Source organism: Condylostylus longicornis, unplaced genomic scaffold (genome assembly GCF_029603195.1).
Source record: "Condylostylus longicornis isolate FDR11 unplaced genomic scaffold, ASM2960319v2 ptg000023l, whole genome shotgun sequence".
Classification (NCBI taxonomy): Eukaryota; Metazoa; Arthropoda; class Insecta; order Diptera; family Dolichopodidae; genus Condylostylus; species Condylostylus longicornis.
This window is the reverse complement of record NW_026577992.1, coordinates 1,370,020-1,391,369: the sequence shown is the minus strand read 5'-3', so window position 1 is coordinate 1,391,369 and position 21,350 is coordinate 1,370,020. Positions and strand designations below refer to the sequence as shown.

General features: G+C 24.3%; 1 protein-coding gene across 4 annotated transcripts in view; it reads left to right on the top strand.

The window, feature by feature from the left end:
* The window catches only part of LOC129606994 (dynein beta chain, ciliary), a 46,877-nt gene extending 28,822 nt beyond the window's left edge, over positions 1 to 18,055 (top strand). For all 4 annotated transcript variants that reach the window (XM_055517667.1, XM_055517666.1, XM_055517669.1 and 1 more), the window contains 6 exons: positions 9,036 to 9,174; positions 9,375 to 9,541; positions 10,314 to 11,504; positions 15,311 to 17,005; positions 17,258 to 17,452; positions 17,682 to 18,055. In XM_055517667.1, coding sequence (XP_055373642.1) covers positions 9,036 to 9,174; positions 9,375 to 9,541; positions 10,314 to 11,504; positions 15,311 to 17,005; positions 17,258 to 17,452; positions 17,682 to 17,781 — 3,487 coding nt within the window. In that variant the 3' untranslated portion in view covers positions 17,782 to 18,055. The remainder of the gene's footprint in view (positions 1 to 9,035; positions 9,175 to 9,374; positions 9,542 to 10,313; positions 11,505 to 15,310; positions 17,006 to 17,257; positions 17,453 to 17,681) is intronic.
* The last annotated feature ends 3,295 nt before the right edge of the window (positions 18,056 to 21,350 follow it).

Below are 21,350 nucleotides of genomic sequence, written 5' to 3'. Positions count from 1 at the left end.
TTTTTTTTTAACACGCTCGATTAAAACTTATTTAATTTAAAACTTCCATTTCTCTCATAATATTTAGTTCATTTGTTCCCTCATAATATTTGGCAATTTGATTTTACATTTGCTTGTTATATATTCAAGGTGATTCACCGACAGTTAGGATTCATATACCGTTGGATAGAAGACCAAAAATGAGTAAAATTTGTGTTCACACAAAATTTTAAATAAAAATATTTCCTTAACTTATTTAACCTTTTGTTTATTAGATTTTTCAAAGGAATCATAAAAAGCGCGGCCATTCCAAAGTTTTGGGTGGCATATAAAAAACAAAAATGTTCAGTAATTTTAGGATGTCACATAATTTAAAATTGTAATTATTATTAAGTTTAAACGAAAAAATAAGAGTTTAAGAAATGTGATGTTTTCAATTCTTAAAATAAAAATTAACTTATTTCTTATTAACTTTCACTATAAATTTAAAATTAATGACTTTTGTTTTTTGAGAATAGAAATGAAATGTTTAGATATTAGAAATAGCATAAATATAATTTTTGCTTTTATACGTGCCTGGACGAAACACGTACTCGTCATGGTCCTTTTGTATCGTATAAAGGTTAACATAGAAAATGTCTCGACCAAAAATAATATTTTTTTTTCTTTAAAAACTATTGGCTATAACTCATAGTTAATGCGTGCTTTTAAAGTTAAAAGAACTTTCGTTCTTATTTCTATTTAGTTTCATATTGATGTAAGTACAAAAATATATGATATTAATAATATATTAATGACTTAAGACTTAAGGCAGTTAGATTGAACGCCAATTATATCTTAGATGTACAATTGTAATTTAGGTATAATTTATTAGTTAGCACAGCATATTACACCTATATACTATGCAAGACTCAAGAGTATAAAACAGCATTTTTTATAGATTACTAATTTGTATTTATCTGTATAATGTTAATGTTACAGAAGTTTAATTTATTTGGATTTTTCTATTAAATAATTGATTAGTTACTCAGTTAGTTACTTAGTAAAATTCTTAATCTTACAAATTATAATAGGCTAATCAATCCTGTTTGGTTAAGTTTGTTTAGGTATACAACAGTATTTATGTGTATATATTTATTTGTATATCAAATAGATTTTCTAATTAATTAATGAATTATCCCTTTTTACGAATCTAGTTTTATTTAGCTTTTCTAAAAAAAACAATTTCGTGAATAACTCAATCAATTCCAAGAATATAAAGTTGCATAATAAAATTTAACATTAAAAAAAGTTTTAATAATGTTTTTCTTCATTTTCTGTATAACACCATTTTGTTATAGAAATATATGCGTTTGTTTGTCATATAACTAAAGTAAATATGTTTAAAATAATAAATCAAAGATTAAATTATTTTATTTTGACATAAATCCTCTTAATTTCTTTATTAAAATATTTTAAATTGAAAATATTTTGCATAATATGCTGACTGCAAATACAGGGATGAATTTTAATGACGTAATCATAAAATAATTTTGAAGAAGTTAACTTTAAGTATTGGGTCAAAGGTCGCAGTTAGACATGTAATTTTTAGATTTACAACTGTTTGATTGCTTATTTGTATTCCGTAGCTTTAAATTCTAGCGCACACACATAACCAAATGATCGCATGCAATTAAGCAATCAAGCTACTTGTAATTTTTACAAACTGCTTGAAATTTTATAATTTCAAATAGCTTAGTTGCTTAAGAGTACCGGCAATTAATTTGTTACCAAAGTGTGGTTGACAAACTAAATATTACATGTCTGCCTAGATTCTAATATACTTTTTAGTTTTGCAATTGTTTGGTGCCTTTTTCAATCAAGCAGTTTTTGTTTTACAATGAAACAGTGATTACAAAATTATAAACCATATGCATGTGTTTTGGCACATTTAGAAGGACTAAATTAAGAGACTTGCAAAAATTTGGAGAAATCTAGAGTAATCAAATCAAATTGAAAAAGCTCTGTTTTAATTTTAAAAGGCACATATCTTAAATTAAGCAAAAAAATATTTTTTGAGAAAATGTTTGTTATTGCGACATTTATATCGTGATAAAATCACAATATTATAATTACAAAATGCTGTAGCAATTACGTATATAGCAACATTACCATATCGTTGATATCTTGCCGATTTATATACGCAAATATTCAAATGAAAAAATGATTCTCGTGACTGTAGGACACAAATATACTTTTTAAACACATATAAATTTTAATAAAGTCGCGATAGTTCACCACTGGAAACACGTGTATACACACGTTACGTAAGTTTTTTTATACTGTAACCCATATGCTTTTTATATTCTAATGTAAATATGTATATATATATATATATTTATTAATATATTTTCATTTATATTCAGTTTCTTTTTATATTAAACTTAAGAAAGAAACTTTTATTAAATTAAAAATAAATCCTAAATATTAAAATTATAATCTCTTATAAATTGAAAATAAATATCCTGTTTAATATACATATATATATAAAATACTAATGCAATTAGATATTTTATATATGTATCATATATTTTTGTAGATATTATGTTTAAGTTTACGTATACGTAACTTTCTTATAAATTTAAAAGGAACATAAATTTTAAAACGTTTAAAAAAAATTTTATACTTGTACAATAATAGAGTGTGCAAAATATGTACGTATATAGCAGATGTTTATGTAGTAAAAAACGTATATTATATACTTCGTTTGCATACATGTACAATCTGAACATGTACAAACTATATTGGTTATTATGTGACAACATAATATAATTTGTATTTCGCATGTCGACTATTCAACATTAATGCACTTATCCGTACTGAAAATCCCTGAAAATTCGTAAAAATCGCTGTATCCCAGAAACCTTTGAAATTTAACACCCAATTTCAAAGGAAAATTGTATCTATTTTGATGCTCTAAGAGTCTAAACGATGGAGTATGTTATAGCATAAATTACTGAATCACCTTGTATATCAATACAAAACGAGAAGTCATCTAATCTTTTGAGTAAATCAAGTGTAACCAATAGGACTTTTACTGCTGGTTGAATCTACATTTTTAAGTATATACAGAGAAGTAACCAATCAATTTGAGTGAAATTTCTTATTTTAACTTAGAGTGTTAAAACGAAAACTCTTATTATTTTCATGAACCGCATACTTTTCATGAAATAAAGATAGCATAAAATTAACCTCTACTAAGAACCAAATTTATATTTTTCTAAGCATGTTATCAAAATCTTGTTAGTGTCTTTAAAATTTGAAATAAGTGTCTGAGTATTTTCTGAACATCTAATGATCCCACTCAATTGAGTGAATAATCACAAATTCAGTAACACTCAATAATTTAAAAAAGTTAATTATGTAATTAGGCAATTATAAATTTAATTAATAATTTTAGTTCTAAATATTATAACAAATTAAATCGGAAAAACATCTGTACAACAAACACTAAATTTTTTGTAATAAAAATTATTTTTAGACAAATTTTAAAAAAAATTTATAAAAATTTCTTCAATATTGAAATTTTGAAAGCAGTGTTTCTATTCCTGAAAATCTATTATTACAGTATATTTAAAATAAAAAATAAAAGCAAAACAAAAAATAAGAAAATATAAAAGGATTTTAGATTTCAAGTCAATCGATATGACTTTTTTAATAAAAATTTTAATTATTTTATGTTTCACATAATTCAATTTTTTAATACAATTGTATTTTGCAAATTGTATATCTGCATATATATACATGTGCCCATTACATAGAAACAACTCAATTTTACATAAATTTCAACATATTTGATTTACAAAAATATATTCTGGCAAATAATTAAATAGTAAGAAAAAAATATTGTGTTTTCATTGTCCGAACAAACGAATAAATGTTGGTAGAGTACATTAAATTTGATATTTCAGAAAATATTCAAACTACATCGTAAAAAAAGAACTATACAGAAGCATAATAGGCGGTATGAAGTAGTTGTCCAATTATCATAAAGCTCCAAGAATGATTCGACTCTCTGTCTATTCTAGTTTTAACAAAATTTTTTAAATAACTTGATACTATTTAAATAGATATTTGAACCTTTTTATGTAGTAATTTTAATTTGTTATTTAGATTTATAATTATTAATAAAATATTTTTTTAAAACAGAAAATACTGCTATTTAAAAAGCTAAAATAATATGTGAGAGAGAACCAATGGTTCAAATTCAAGATTTACATGTTTAATTAGTAATTTTAAATCCGACTGTTCTAAAAACATTTTATCTGTTATTAGAACTCTTTTGAAAATTCAAGATAAATATTTTAAAATTTTTATAATAGAATTAATCTGCCGGAAATTTCTAGTCTATTTTCGGATTATTACTCGAAAGATATATTTCAATTTTTTTAAATTTTAAAAATTTTCCATATTTGCAGCACGATTTTTTTTAAAACATTTGAAGTATGAAATGTACACATTTTACAGGTTTTTGTAAATTATTTTACGATATTTCAAAATGTTGAAGAATTCAGAAATTGTGATAATAATAAAAAATGCTAAATGTTATAAAATATAAATTGCAAAAATCCCAATAAAAAAATTCAATTTTTAATATTCAAAAATTAAAAACAAAAGATTCTTCTGTCAAAAATAAGTTAATGCTTATGTGAATTTGCATATAATATTATGCAAAATGTAATATTAGTTAAAATGAATTAAAGTTTTGAGCATACGAAAATTAATCTTGCATGTACTTACATAAGTTTGTACAAAATAAATTTGATTTGGTCATAAATATATATCAGACATTTTCTAAAATTTTTAAGGATAATGGAAATTTTGCTTTTAATTACATTTATATGTAGCTTTTACTCAATTGTCTATTATATATACAGTAGAGTCTCATTATATAGAAACTAATTAATTGTTTATTACGGGGCTATTACTACGAGAAGTCTACTATATCAAGAAACTTTTTTATAACTTAAATATAGTCTTTGCTGAAGATTTTTTTAGAGTTTGTAGATATAAGAGAAACATTATTTTCGAACCTCTATATTATTATGTATGCTTTATTTAAAATCTAAGAAAAACCATATAAAAACTATATTAAAAGTTACGAAAGCACAAAATAATGGCCTCAGATAAATTGATATGCGTGTTAAAACCCTTTACCACATATTTTTAGAATCAAGTTGCAAAGTTCTATTAAACTAAAAATCCCTATGGCTAATTTAAAGAACCTTTTTTAACACATTTTATTCTTGACCACAATTATCAACTGTGGTTAGAGGTCACTCTGTTTGGCTATTTTGAGACTCTACTGTATATATAAGTTCATACATGTGTTTTGGTAAAATGAATTTGCAATGCATTTTAGATCAAAAATCTTGTTTTTTTTTCAGAATATTTTAAAAATAGTGTTGTTAATATAAAAATATAAAATAAGGAAAAAGAATTTCCATAAAAAAGAGTTATTTTAAAGATATATTCAAATAAATTTCAAAATATAATATTCAAATTTATTATAATTAAATTTCAAATAAAAAGAAATTAATAAAGGCTATGTAAAAGGTTCAAATATTTTTTAAATTGAATGTGATCATCCGTACACTAAATGAATATCATTCATGTGTCTTAAAATTGTCTTTATCAAATGTTTAATAATCCATTAAATATTTTATTCATATTTAATATTTAAAAACGTATAGTATTAATTTTATATTGCAAATTTATGCTAAATTATACAATTATCATAAAATTCCTAGAGCTTAAATTTTAATAGCAAAATTTGCAATTATTCTTTCTCATTTAAGTCAATTTTTAATTTAATAAATAATATTTTCTTTATCAAAATTATGATTAAGCATAACTGCTTAGAACATTTATTGAAAGTTTTTTATGTGTAATAGATGCTGAAATAATTGGGTTATAATCTTATTTTAATTTAAAGCTCTTAATAAAATAAATTTTAGATCTTCGGAAAAAAAATATTTTTTTTCTTTTTATAAAAATTTTCAAAATTTATTTTTTAAATTATCTTTTATTAATTCCTGATGATATTTTTTATTGTTTTTAAAAAAGTTTCATTGAAATACACGATTGTGTCTGATATACACTGTGGTCCGGTTCTCGTGCTAAAGCTCTCATGAAATTAATTTACTTTTGTTCGAAATTGCTACTGGTGCAATTCAAACTCTTTAGTGCTTTATACTTAATCATTTAGTTAATGCCATTTACTTATTAATATTATGTTCTAACAATAAAATTTTACTTATTCTCAATTATTCTCAATTATAGCAGACAAACACAATGGGTAAATTTAACGTTTATTCCGATAGAGGGCTTTAAAATTTTTATGTTGTCTTGTTTGACGGTTTATTTATAAACTATGTATTTACTTCTAATAATGCTTTTCTATTCGTTTTATGTAATCGGTTACAAAAGCAGTGTTGCCGTTAAAAATTTGATGTTGTACTGTTAATTTGCTAAAAATGTTTTACATAATTTTTTATCAACCTTATAAAAACATTTTATATTTCATTATTTTCATTGATATTAATTATTCAACAAAACATAGCTATTAAAATATTAAATTCACAATTTTCTTTTTTTAGTATTTAAAACTTTATTTTATTACAATAAGTAAATTATATCTTTGCTTAAAGTTATTATTTAAAAAGAATTATTTGCATTATTTTCTTAAATTTGAATTTTCAATATATAAAAAAATCTTTTTTTAAACTATTTAAAAAATAATTTTAAACTGATTTAATAGAATTTTTTTTTCCATTATGCAATATCAGATCAGATTTGCAATGCTAAGATCAACAATAATGTAACCATATAGTTTCTTTCATTAAATTTTGTGAGAAAAGTTTTTAGAGAGAAGATAAACGAAATTATAAAATGAATTTCCAAAAATTTTAAGGAATTTATCACCTTTCTGCCGGGATCAATTTTGCAAACTGCTCCAACAATAACCATATACCAAATATTCTCTCTTATGTGTAAATTCAGTTTAAAGTTCTGGTACATATAATCAGAAACCTACATACATCATCGTTATCAAAGTCTATTTTGTCATTTAGTGACAAATATCCTATACAGTACAATTTTATTGAAAAAAAAAGTTTTTAAAACTTTTGATTAAAATCCCAATAACATTAAAATAAGACCAAAATTTTTTACGAAAAAAAACAAAATTTTATAAGCTTCTAAACACCTTAATGAAAAAATGTAATCTTGGGAGAAAAAATGGTCTAGAATTTTAAGTAAATTCTTAGGAACTGCAAATCCTTAAAATTTTGAAGGTTTCTTTCTTGTTTTTCGTAAATAACCGCCATGCGAACATAAAATCTCTTCCGAATACTGAAAATCATTCAAGGATTTTTTCATCAATTTTTATGTTAAAAGAATTGAAAACGGACGTATATGTATAGGTGTATTTAAATATATAATGCGGCAAAAACCAATCTCCTCTTAATGGTATAAATACATTATTATAAATATATATATTAATATATACACGAATACAAAACATAATAAAATAAAACTCTAAGCACGAAATAATTTTTCCAAAAATTCAAAACTCAAGGTCATTTTCTTAGAATCAAAAATATTGCTGTTCATTAATATTTGCATTAATAAAATGGGGTTTCAAATGAAATGAAATTCCATGGTTTAATATTTTTTATATAATTTAATATTACAAGAAAAACCAACGTAAATTAAATAAAATTTGATTAAATTCAAATCGATTAATTATCAAATTGCTTAGTGATAGAATATTAAGATAAATTGATATTTTGAAATATAAGGTATGTATGTGTGTAACGAAAACAATTAAGATGAACTAACACACTAGTTTCGTGTGACAAAAAATTAGTTGAAAAGAATTTTTTGAAATGCAATGTGTGACCTATCCAATTGTTGTTTCATATATTTTGAATTAACATAAAATTATGCGATACAGAAATTTGATTTGTTTGCCTGCTTTTTAATAACAAGAGATTCAGTTTTATTTTAGCAAATTGGACCAACTTATGAAACAAAATTATCGAAATTTTACAGGTATTAAAATAGACGAAAATCGATTCAGAAATGAACGCCTAAAAATTTTAGTAGTTCCATAATTCTATATACATATATATATGGACATCCCAAGTTAAAGTAAATATTAAATATAATTTAAATATTTTTTCAAATAAATAACTGCTAAACTAAATAAAAAATTCAATATTGAATTCAATTTTTATTTCAGATATTGTTAAAAGGACACTGTAATTCATACATATATGTATGTATATTGTATATAACAAATAATAAAAATCATTTCATTTGATTCACTTTAGAGTCCCCCACTTTGGTTATTTGATCTGAATAGGCGTTTTAACGTTCAAATACAATTATATTTTTGATATTAAATAACAGGCAAAGCAATCAAAAATTTATAAATTTTGTTCAAAAATATTTTAAGAATTTTAAATTAAATTATTAAATTCATTTTTAGAAAGTAATACCGAAATTAATGTCGAAATTAATAGGAAATGCTTTTAATTATCATGAACTGCAAATATTTTGATTGAAAACCTGCCTTCCAAAACTGTTATATTATTTAGTTAGAATATATTGTTTTAAAAATTCAATTAGTCAACATTAAATCTATGAAATCTTTATTTCTTTTCTCTTAATAAGCATCATGTACAGAAATCAATAATTTGATAATGTTGTTATTCCGTTCAAGAGTATATTATAACACTTCAAACTACTGAAGTAATTCGGAGAATTCTTGAAGTAATAGAATGCGGCTCTGTTTGGAAATTGTATCGAACAGGAATAAAAATTAATATATAAATTATATATTTTTTTGAATAGCAAAAATTACGAAATATCTTATAGTTTTGGCTTTCATTGCTTCTTAACAATATTGACGAGACAATTTTGTATTTCTCTTTTTAATCACATTTTGTTTTTCTGTACTGAGATATCTTTTTACTTATTTATTGTTTTTTTCCTGACAATTTAATTTACAGCCTCCGGAATAAAATTGTAACATTACCCGGTGATATACTTTTGATATCTTCATTTTTATCATATGTGGGTTGCTTTACTAGAAGATATCGGCAAGAATTACAAGAAAAGCTATGGATACCAACGTTTAAGAAAATTGAAGTATACTTTTTTTTATATTCATCCTTCACTTACTATATACTTACTATATTATGTATGTATGTATCTATATATTACAATGCACATAATAGATGTATGTACGTAGATAATCGAAAAAAAAATAAAATTATGTAATAAAAAAATTTAATTCAGAATGTGTCAAAAAAGAATTCTTTTTTTTCTCATCTCTTTTTCTTTCTCAGCCAATTATACCACACACCGAGGGAGTTGATCCATTGACATTGATTGCCGATGATGCTCAAATAGCATTGTGGAATAATGAAGGTCTCCCAATGGATAGAATGTCAACTGAGAATGCAACAATTTTAACAAATTCTACAAGATGGCCTTTAATGATTGATCCACAATTGTAAGTGTATAATATAAACTTGAAAGAAAAGAAATTAAAAGTAACAATTTTTATTTTTGTAGAATGAAGAAATAAAAATGTAATTATAAAATTGGAATTTACTTTTTATTTTCGTTCAAGGATATTTTTGGAAAATTTTCATAAGTAATTAAGAGTTTTTACGTCAAATAGTTTTTAAGCTTTTGTTTTTGTTACATAAGGGGGGGGGGCATAAAAAATGCATTTCTACTATTATTATAGGCTGTCGAAAGGGTTTAATATTCTTACTGAAAAAAATGTACCAAAAGTCAGGAAAATTTTATCTAATTGATTTTCTTGAGCTACACATTTATTCCTAATGAATTAAATTTCGAGAAATCATAAATTACATTTGAAAATTTCGTGGTTGCAACAATAGTTTCAATTTTGCTTAAGGTCAACGCCTTAACTTTAATTATGCATTAATTTTTTTTTATTAACCTTTACGTATTTTTTATCATATATTTTTTTCACACCAATTTGTTGCCATTTCTATCTTTTCTCGATAGAGAAAGTTTTTGATTGTTTTGCCCAGCGGGTATCATTAATATACTCGTTTATAGAAAATGTATTACCAAGAATTACACGAATTTACTTGCAAGTACAAAAAAACTATTGAAAAGGTAAATTTTGGTTATGTGAGGAGTATAAAGCTTAAAATACAGTACATTGATATGAAATTTGTTTTCTTTAAAATATATAAAAATAGAGCTAAATTTTAAATATTATAGATGTTGTTTTAAACTCATTACAGACAAGGACTTAAATGGATCAAAAACCGTCTTGGAGATAATCTTATTATTATACGACTTAGTCAAAAAGGTTATCTTGATATTATTGAAAAAGCTATGTCCACAGGAAAAACAGTTTTAATTGAACAAATTAGTGAAAGTTTAGATGCTGTTCTTGAACCATTATTAAGTCGTTCTTTGATAAAAAAAGGACGCTTTATTAGAATTGGTGATAAAGAAATGGATTATAATCCAGAATTTCGTTTAATATTACATACAAAAATACCAAATCCACATTATAAACCAGAAATGCAAGCACAAACAACATTAATAAATTTTACAGTAACACCTGATGGTTTAGAAGAACAACTATTAGCAGAAGTTGTTAAAATTGAAAGACCTGATTTAGAAAATATGAAAACTGAGGTAACAATACAACAAAATAAATTTAAAATATCCTTAAAAGAATTAGAAGATGAATTATTGGTACGTTTAGCTACTGCTGGTGAAAACGTTTTAGAAGATGCAGCACTTGTTTTAAATTTAGAAGCAACAAAAAAAACAGTTTGTGACATTGAAATTAAAGTTGAAGAATCAAAAATAACAACATTAAAAATTGATGAAACACGTGACATATATCGTTATGCGGCAAAACGTGCTGCCATATTATATTTTGTATTAAATGATCTACATAAAATTAATCCAATTTATAAATTTTCACTAAAAGCATTTATGATTGTTTTTAAAAGGGCTATCAGTATGGCTGAAATAAATGAAAATTTAAATAAACGTGTCGAATCTTTAGTAAATTCAATAACATATCAAACACATTTATATACATCAAGAGGTCTATTTGAGCGTGATAAATTGATATTAACATCACATATGGTATTAAGGATAATGATAAATTCAAAAAAAATTAATAAAGATGAAATGGATTTTTTATTACGATATCCACATGATCCAAATAATTTGTCACCATATGAATTTATAAGTAAAGAATCATGGGGTGGTATAAGATATTTGGCATTGATTGAAAATTTCTATGGTCTTGATAAGGATATCGAAAATTATACAAACCGATGGAAAAAATTTATAATAAGTGAGATGCCAGAGAGAGAAATCTTTCCTGGTGAATGGAAATTACGTACACCATTGCAAAAATTATGCATTATAAGAGCTGTAAGACCCGATCGAATGATATATGCAATGCGGTAAGTTTATAAAAATATATTTTTTATCAAATGGCATGGTTACATCCATATATGTAGCGTGGGTGTAGGTATGTGTATTTCAACACATATGAATATGTAAGTGAACTGATAGAATAGCTCATTCATATACCTTTTATGCATTTTTCATGTTATTCAAAATTTTTTTGCTACGCTTCTGTTATTTTTGATATTTTTGAAGTGATATTTTATTGACAATGAGAAATTTTCACATGCAGAACGTTTTTTTTTTTGTTCGTTATTTAAAATTCGTTCAGAGTTTAAAAACTTTATTTGAGAAAAAAATTTATGGAGTGTTTATGTGCTGACACAATTTTCATATTTTTTATTTTTGTTTTATATTGGAATTTAAAACAAAAATAAATTAAAATTTTAAAATTTGTAACAGAAGTTCACGTTTATAACAGAAATTTGATGAATTTTAAGTTTTAGAAGTGTCCTTGACAGTTTTACACATTTGCCGATTTTTCCTCATGCCCAATATGTTTTCCAGCAGATTTCTAAAATTCTAATTCTACTTTTTTTGAAAATGTAAATAATGTTGTCAAAAGGAAAACCTTTAAACTGTTTCTGTTATGAATATGTTATGCTCTCAATATTTGAAATTTAAGCATTTCCAATTTTTAAATACGAAATTATAACGATTTACAATAAATTTAGTGGAAATAAGGCTAGCTCGCAATGTGGCCTGAGGCCGAGGTGGTTTCATTTACATTTGAATGGGGCTGGGAAAATATTTTATAATGAAAGGCCTTTTTTCTAAAGTACCTATAAAAAAATTTAAATTAATAAAACTTAAACTTACTTTTACTGTTGATTCAAAATGTTTTAAGTAAAAACTATTTTGATTTACACTTGATTGCATTTATTAAAGGCAAAAATTTTGGGGTCTTCTTTCTACTAAGCACAGGAAAAACACAAAAAAGGAATATAGAAACACGATTTTTACAGTTTTTAAAACTATGTTAAATAAAATGCTGCTTAAACAACATAACTTTTTAATAATTTTCGATCTTTTAGAGTTTTAATAGTCTTAGATATATTTTGTGTTTTCAAAGACTAGGAAAGTTTTTTTTCTTTCACACATTTTTCTCTTTAAAGTTGTTCTTTTAAAGAAAATCAAATTTCCCTTCTAAAATCTTATATCGTTTTACTAATTAATATACCGCAGTAGTTTAATTTAAGGATATCACATATGGCAAAGTTCATGACATTCGAAGAGACGCAAAAATAAATCCATATGAATTTTTTTTCGCAGTTCATCTTTTTTGTAATAACCCTCAATACTAACGAAAAATATGAAATGCCAGTATATCCTTAGAAAAATATTTTTTTTTCAACTATGTTACATTTCAATTGTTTTAACATTTTATTTATGTGAAATATGTTCTGTGCAACAAGAGTATAGCGCTTTTTAAACCTTAAAATGCATTTTATACTTTTAATTTAAACTTATATTTTCACTTTTACTACGAATTAGTTTATTTTTCCATTTTCTTATCTCATAGCTACCACGAAATATTTTAGTTTTTAAAATGTTATTTTTCATAGATTTTTTGTATGAAAAAAGGAAAAAATTTTTTATTTTTCCACATTTCAAAAAAAATTTTAAAAAAATTATTATTAGTTTGGATCTGCTTGTCTGTCTGTTTATAATCTACAAATGTATAAAACGTTTAAGATAAGGAAGTAAGACACATAGACTTTTGCTTTTTTTTTATATAATTAGCTTGTTATTTCAATTCAAAGACAGACCCTTGTAACCCTAGGCAGAAGTTATGTTTCATATCATAAATTTAATCTGGAAACTTCTTAGAACCTATGATCTTCTTCAAACTTCTATAAAAATGTGAAAATGCAATAGTAGTCGAGCCCCTACTAAATGTATACTCTTATTTTCTATTATTTATGTAATATAAATATTTGATAAATATGTTTACGTTGAATTGTTATAATTTAAGTTTAAAAATCTGTAATATTATGTTTTTGTAGATATTTATCTACAAATTCTACAATTAAATTTTTAATTAAAAAGTGCTAATTTAAAAAACCATAAATTTGATTAAATATATTTTTATTGTATATTTTTCATTACTGTGCCACATAAAAAAAAAATAATATTTTGTATTAATCAATTGTCAAAATTGAAATATTAATAACAAATGTAGTTTTTAATGTGAATTACTCTTGAAATATTTGATAAATTTATCTGAGATCACCATTCACTCAATACAATAACAAAAGAATTTGTATACATACATGTAGACATATAAAGTACTTGTGTTTGGAACAAAAGGTTTATGTGATTTTTAAGGATAACATCAAAATGCTTTGTCATGGACTTTTTTAGTTTTTTAATTTTTTATAATATTAAATATATTAAAGAAAAATATTTATGCATGTATATGCATGTATGTTAGTTTATATATAAGAACTTTGGTTCAGTTATTGGGGGTACATATTATGTCGGATGATTTAATATTATTGAATAAAGTATTAAATTTTTTGGTAAAATTTCTGCTGGGAATACTCGGAATAAATAATAAAAAAAATGAAAATTTTTTAAATTTAATAATTTTAAAAAAAGGTTTCATTTATTTTTTTTTACAAATAAAAACTATAAATGAAATGAAAGAATGCATAATATAAGCAATACGAACTTTATAAGGATCCAATTAAAAAAAATGTTTGATAAACATTAAAAAAATTAATAATTTCGTATTGATAATTAAAAAAAATTAGTTCTCCGGCTATATCTTTACATGTGTAGGTAATAATATTTTATTTTCTAATTTAATAGTCTTACGGTTTAAAGCCGTAAGAATCTAAATATGCTGGAGCTTAGTGATTCAAGTTCAAAATTATTCCGTTTGTATTTATAAAAATAACTGCTTTTAATTGACATTAAATAAAACATTAGGGGAATTACGAAATTACATCTTGGATTTATATAACGTAATTTGGTTTATGCAACTGCTATTTGATATGCTCAATATCCCAAAACAAACACGCAAAGCTCATTATTTGCTTTTGCAGTATAACATAATTCTCTGTTATTATTGCCATCACACAAATATTGAAACGAACTGTTTTAAATTTTATAGTGTTTTTTCCAAGTATTCCCCTTGATTTCAATATTTTGAAATTATGGGTAAATTCTATTTTATCTTCATACTTATTTATTTTCATTAATCCTATTTCATCACTAATAACGTCCCCAATACTTATGATAAACAAACACTTATGATATTGTGTCTCATGTTTGAACTTTTGCTATTCCAACTCATTTCAGATATGTACTTATTTATTCGTTCTTCGAGTTTTAAAGTTTCGCTGTAGCTACCATTTAGTTGAATAAAATACTCGTAATTCATTCTCAAAATTTTCGTGTTGTTTCGACTTGATAATAACATAATGCAAAAAATTTCTTCATTTACAATTTCATTTCCTTTATTCGTTACCTACAAGTATGCAATATTCAATTTATTTATTCTACAAAAAAATATAATTTCATTCTCACTTTTGCAGCAGGTAATAATAATTATTCCTTTGTTTCTCAAAAATCAAATTAAAAATTTAAATCCTCTATAAACATTTGACAAAATTAAATTTTGAAAAATCTAATAAGAATTTTAATTTATTCTTTTATTTCGTTATTTCAGTACCCCCGAACATACATACATACGTTTATGCATATACATATTTCTTGTTCTATAATTCAATTGTTTGAATTTTGTTGTAATTATTGAATGTCCAAAGTATACAATGTTTTTAATTTCTAATTTTAGGTTGTTTATTGAACAAACAATGGGAAAATGTTATACTGAAGAGAAAGTAATACCATTTAATGAAATTTTTAAAGAGATAACCTCATCTGTTCCAGTATTTTTCATTTTATCACCTGGTATAGATCCTATACGAGATGTTGAAATTCTTGGTAAACAATTGGGTTATACAATTGATAATGGTAAACTACATAATATATCATTGGGTCAAGGGCAAGAGTATGTTGCTGAAAAATCAATTGAAACATCAATTAAATATGGTCATTGGGTGATTTTACAAAATGTTCATCTTGTTGCTAAATGGTTACCAAGACTTGAAAAATTAATTGAACGTACAACATCAGCAGCAACCTCAACATCAAATAAAATTTTATCAACATATACAAAGTTAAAACAAAATACAACAAATTCTATAACAATACCACAAAATTCCACAATTGAAACAGAAAATCAACTTAAATATAATAATCATTATTGTCATCCTGAATTTCGTTTATATATAAGTGCTGAACCAGCACCGGATCCAGAATGTCATGTTATACCGCAAGGTATACTGGAATGTTCAATGAAAATTGTTAATGAACCACCAACAGGTATGGCAGCAAATTTACACAAAGCATGGAATAATTTTAGTCAGGAAACTCTTGAGACCTGTACACAAGAAGTTGAATTTAAATCAATTTTATTTACACTATGCTATTTTCATTCAGTATTAATTGAAAGACGTAAATTTGGTGCACAAGGTTGGAATAAAAATTATCCTTTTAATATTGGTGATTTAACAATTAGTGCAAATGTGTTATATAATTATTTGGAAGGTAGTAATAGAACGCCATGGGAGGATTTACGTTATTTATTTGGTGAAATAATGTATGGTGGTCATATAACTGATGATTGGGATCGTCGTTTATGTCGTACATATTTAGATGTTTTAATGATACAAGATTTAATTGATGGTGATTTTGAATTATGTCCTGGTTTTTTAGCTCCACCAAATTTAGATTTTGACGGATATCACAATTTTATTGATGATAATTTACCTGATGAATCTCCAATTTTGTATGGTTTACATCAAAATGCTGAAATTGGATTTTTAACGTCAACATCTGAAAATCTTTTAAAAATAATATTTGAATTACAACCACGGGAATCAGAATTATGTAGTGATGTTTGTACATCCCGTGAAGAAATTGTTAAAATAATGATTGATGATATATTAGATAAATTACAAGATGAATTTAAAATTATTGAATTAATTGGACGAATTGATAAGAAAACCCCATTTGTTGTAGTTGCACTACAAGAATGTGAACGAATGAATATATTAATACGAGAAATTAAAAGATCATTACGAGAATTAATGTTAGGTTTAAAAGGTGAATTAACAATTACATCTGAAATGGAATCTTTAGATAATGCAATTTTTTATGATTATATACCGGAAACATGGTCAAAATTAGCATATCCAAGTTTATTAAGATTACAACCATGGCTATCAGATTTGTATTGGAGAATAAAAGATTTAAGTAGCTGGGTGATTGATTTTACATTACCGTCTACAGTATGGTTAGGTGGTTTATTTAATCCTCAAAGTTTTCTTACAGCAATAATGCAAGAATCAGCTAGAAAAAATGATTTACCATTAGATAAAATGTGTTTGTGTTGCGAAGTAACTAAAAAAGAGAAAGATGGTATAAGGTGAGTATTTGAAAATCTATTTTCGTTATTTAATTTATGGAAATATTTTATCGATTTGTATATATAATATAATTCTTCAAATTACAAACAACCAATTTTTCTACACCCTTTTATTATTGTTGACTAAAACTATTTTACTATATAAAAAAAATTAGATTGTATTATGTTGTATTACTAATCGATTAATAACACTCATTTGTGTAAAGAGGCTCGGTTTTTTTCTATATAATACATTATTATTTTCCTTAATAGTTCCTCTCCAAAGGAAGGTGCTTTCATTCATGGTCTATTCATTGAAGGCGCCAGTTGGGACTGTAATGCGAATTCTATTGTTGAATTACGACCAAAGGAACTGTATTCGTTAATGCCAGTCATGTATATTAAATCAATAATACAAGAGAAACAAGATATTTATAAAATGTATGAATGTCCATTGTATAGAACAAGGCAAGTAGTAAAACATAATATTTGCGAGTAGGTATATAATTTATATGATGTGAGTTTTTTATATATTAATATTATTATTTTTATATATATTACTGTATTATTTATATACTAATTATAACATTGTTTTATGTATTATTAATTGAACATACTTTATTCTTGTATAAAATACATAAATGTGAGCATATTTTTTAAAAAATGACTTACAAATTATGCTTTTTTAAAATTTTAGAGGTCGTGGTCCAACGTACATTTGGACCTTTAATCTAAGAACAAAAGAGCATCCTTCCAAATGGATACTGGGTGGTGTTGCACTCTTATTGCAAACTTAGTCTAATTATTAATTTCTTGATGTTTTAAATGTTTTTATTTAAATGTTTGTAATATTCATAATAACCTATAGCTTTATTAGTGCTTAATTATTTATGAAAGATTATGTAAAATTTAAAATGTTACTTTATAGCTAATATAGTTGTTGTTGTTTACATTATTGTATGAATCACGTTAAATATTACAGAAATGTGATTTTTGAACTTAAATGTGGAAAATTGAGAAATTTTAATTAATTAAAAATTGTTATATTGTTACTTTAATCTTAAAATAAATTGTTGCGTTGGAAGATTTATTTTGTAATTTATTATAAAAGTATGTTCAATAGATAAAAATATTTAAAATGAGAAAATAGTGTTTCTCGGTTTAAATTTAATATGTCAAATTCGTCTTTAAACTTGAAACTTTAAATTGATTCTTGTCTTGTCTAATTGATTAGAAGAATTTTTCGAAAACTTCCCCTTATTATAGATGTCAAGTAAAATTTATCGTAAAGTAACCAGAAACTATTTTAAAGTAACTATAGTAATAATAAGTATGCTCTTACCTATTGCCTTAAATTTCTTCACCCTGGGTGGGAAATATTATGTATAAGAAATATCACAGAATAAATTTAATATTAACTCAAAAATCATTAACCTTATAAAAATATTAATTAACTTCGTCTGAATTTTAATGGTTTTTTTATCTTCTGGGGCTTAAGTGTTTCGTTATGCACGGATAATTAAAGGAAATTTCATTGCAATAAATAAATTGCACTTACATAAAATAATTTTTAGTTCTACCATCTGCTGGAAGATGTGAAAATTAAAATGAAATATGTTCATTAACTTCCTAACATATTTTCCTACTTAAACTTTAACGGTAATTTTTATTTTTCTTTAGATTTCAGTGATATATTTATATTTCCCATGCACAGATGTCACTTTGAAAAGAATTTTTTATTACTAGGTTTATGTATTTGCTAAAAATTATAACAAATATACACACCTAATAAAAAGGAATTATTTGTTTTATTAAAGTTTCAAACCATCTTTTTACTTTAAAATCTTAAAGCGGTAGTAGATTAAGAAAATCGTACAGAAAAAAAGCAAACAAAATTTTTTTTCAGTTTTTTAGATTGAAAATTTCTGCTTTGCAATTTTTGAGAAAAGTATATTCAAAATTATTAATTGTCGAAGTAGATACAAAAACCTAATAGGGAAATTACATGGACTAGACATATAATACTATATGAACAGGCAGTAGCAGAAAATTTCTGAAGGCAACATTGAGTATAATTACCTTATGAAAGCTATTGCCAGCTTAAACCAAACGTAATAATATTTTTTTCCACATGGAAATTTTTAAACAAAATCTAAAAGCAAAATTGTTAAAATTTTGTTTGATGTTTTTTATTTTATTAACTCTCTTTATTTTAATTTCACTTTTTTTTTTTAAATTTGCAAAATTGTTCTTTTTGTTCAGTTTATAAAGGACCTAGCGCTCACTACAATAAAAACGGCCTTTAAAATTTTCTCTTCTTTATCAAAGTTTCAAACCATATTTGTTTTGTATTCATTGCGAAATAAAATATTTGAAATTTTTTGGATAATAAATCAAGTTTGGTACTAAAGAGCGAGTTTAATACTAAAAATATTGGAAATTTATATTGTGGAATTTAGTAGAGTATAGAATGCTGAACTCAAATTTGACTCATAATTTAAACATTAAATAATCAGTGTTTGAAGAGAAGTTAAATTAATATTCTTTAACTAATGAAATAGCATATATGTATATGTATTATACAATTTTTATACATACATATTTATGCATGTTAACATGAAGGTATATATATCACGCTCAATGTTATGGGTATTCAAAAGTGAGTTTTACAATAATAATTAATAAGGAACTCACGGAGAACGTCTTCTACTCGTCAGGGTATACGATTTTCTTAACATAAGTACGGAGAAGTTAAAAAACTGATGAACTTTTGGTTTTTTTTTTTTACCATATTATACCAAAACCCGTAACAATTAATATTCAACGTGCATCTTTTTAAAATTGTATCAGTTCTCATACATTGTAGATTGACTCTGTTGACATTAATGGCATTAATAAATAAGAATAGTTTTAGTTATTTTTAATGTATTTATTATTTCAGACTTATTTAATAATATTATTATTTTATAAAGCACAATTTTCACAAAACCTTAAAATATTGCACAACTATTTGCACTTTAACGCTCGTTCCTAAACATTTAGTTAAGGTAGGCTTAAACAATTTTTATACCTTTGTTATACCTATAATTTTAATGAACAAATTGCTTATATAACAACGTAAATTTGTCCCCAAAGTAATGGAAACTTAATTCTATTGGACTCTATTAAAGTATAAAATTCTATTTATTTAATTAAACTCTTGAAACTATATATGTAGTTAATTTATGGAAGTGAAAATTATTTAAAGAAATACATAAACACACATACATAATATGTAAGTACATGCATATATTCCCATATATTGCAGCTGCCATTATTTTCCTTTATTATATAAAACTAATGAAATTTGATATTTTTTTAACCAGGCATAAGAAGTAAAATTAAATGAATAGGGCTTACGTACTTCAAAAAATTATTTTTTTTTTTCATCCTCTTGCGACAATCTTCTGTTTTAGACCATCCATATCGATTTTAAAACATTCATGTGCTTAACTACACACATATTAAAATATGTTAAGTTAATGTACACGCAATGCATGTCTGTAAATTTGTAATATAACCTTTATCTACCACATTAAATCCACTAAGTCAAAACAGCACAGCCTTCTTTTGTTTTTGATTAGCTGAAAACCAATAATGGATTTGTCGCCATTAGAAAAATTAAAAGGAAAAAATATTAAAATAAAAATGGAATGAAGAAGTAAAATAAAAAGAAAAGATAAAATAACAAGAAAAAAAAAAGGTTGGAATACGCGGATATTAAATTTCCTGGACATATGGGGTTCTTACATTTTTGTTTTTGTATCGATACTATTTAGTATAAATTAAGATTTCATATATTAATCTTTATGATGGTAAACGTTTATACTGACGGATGGAGTAATAAACAATCACTATGTGTATAGAAAGTCAGGGCTGACATTTTGTTTAATCGATGAGTTTTAAATGCGTCCCATAAAAATTTCTGCGAGTATCTAAAAATGGTAATCAATATAATCTTCAATAATCAATATAAATGGAAGCGAAAGAATACCGTAGGACAGATTTTTGATAAATTTCTTTTTTTTTTTTGGTATTGCAATTTTCTCTTATCTTCTGTTTTGCACATATTCTTTTATTTGATGAGTGAATTTCAGCCCAAAAATTACTTCACATAGTTTAGTACTTTTTGTCAATTAATTTGTGATCGGGTTTTAATAATCAATATAATTACTTTTAAGTACATTGATCTTTCGTTTTTATTAAAAGAGAAATATTTAACTGAAATTATACAAAGAACAAGAGCAGGAAAGTGGCAACACTTCATAAAATAAGTTTGAAAGAAAACTAAAATCACAATAGTAAACTTTTAATAAGGGTATAAAAT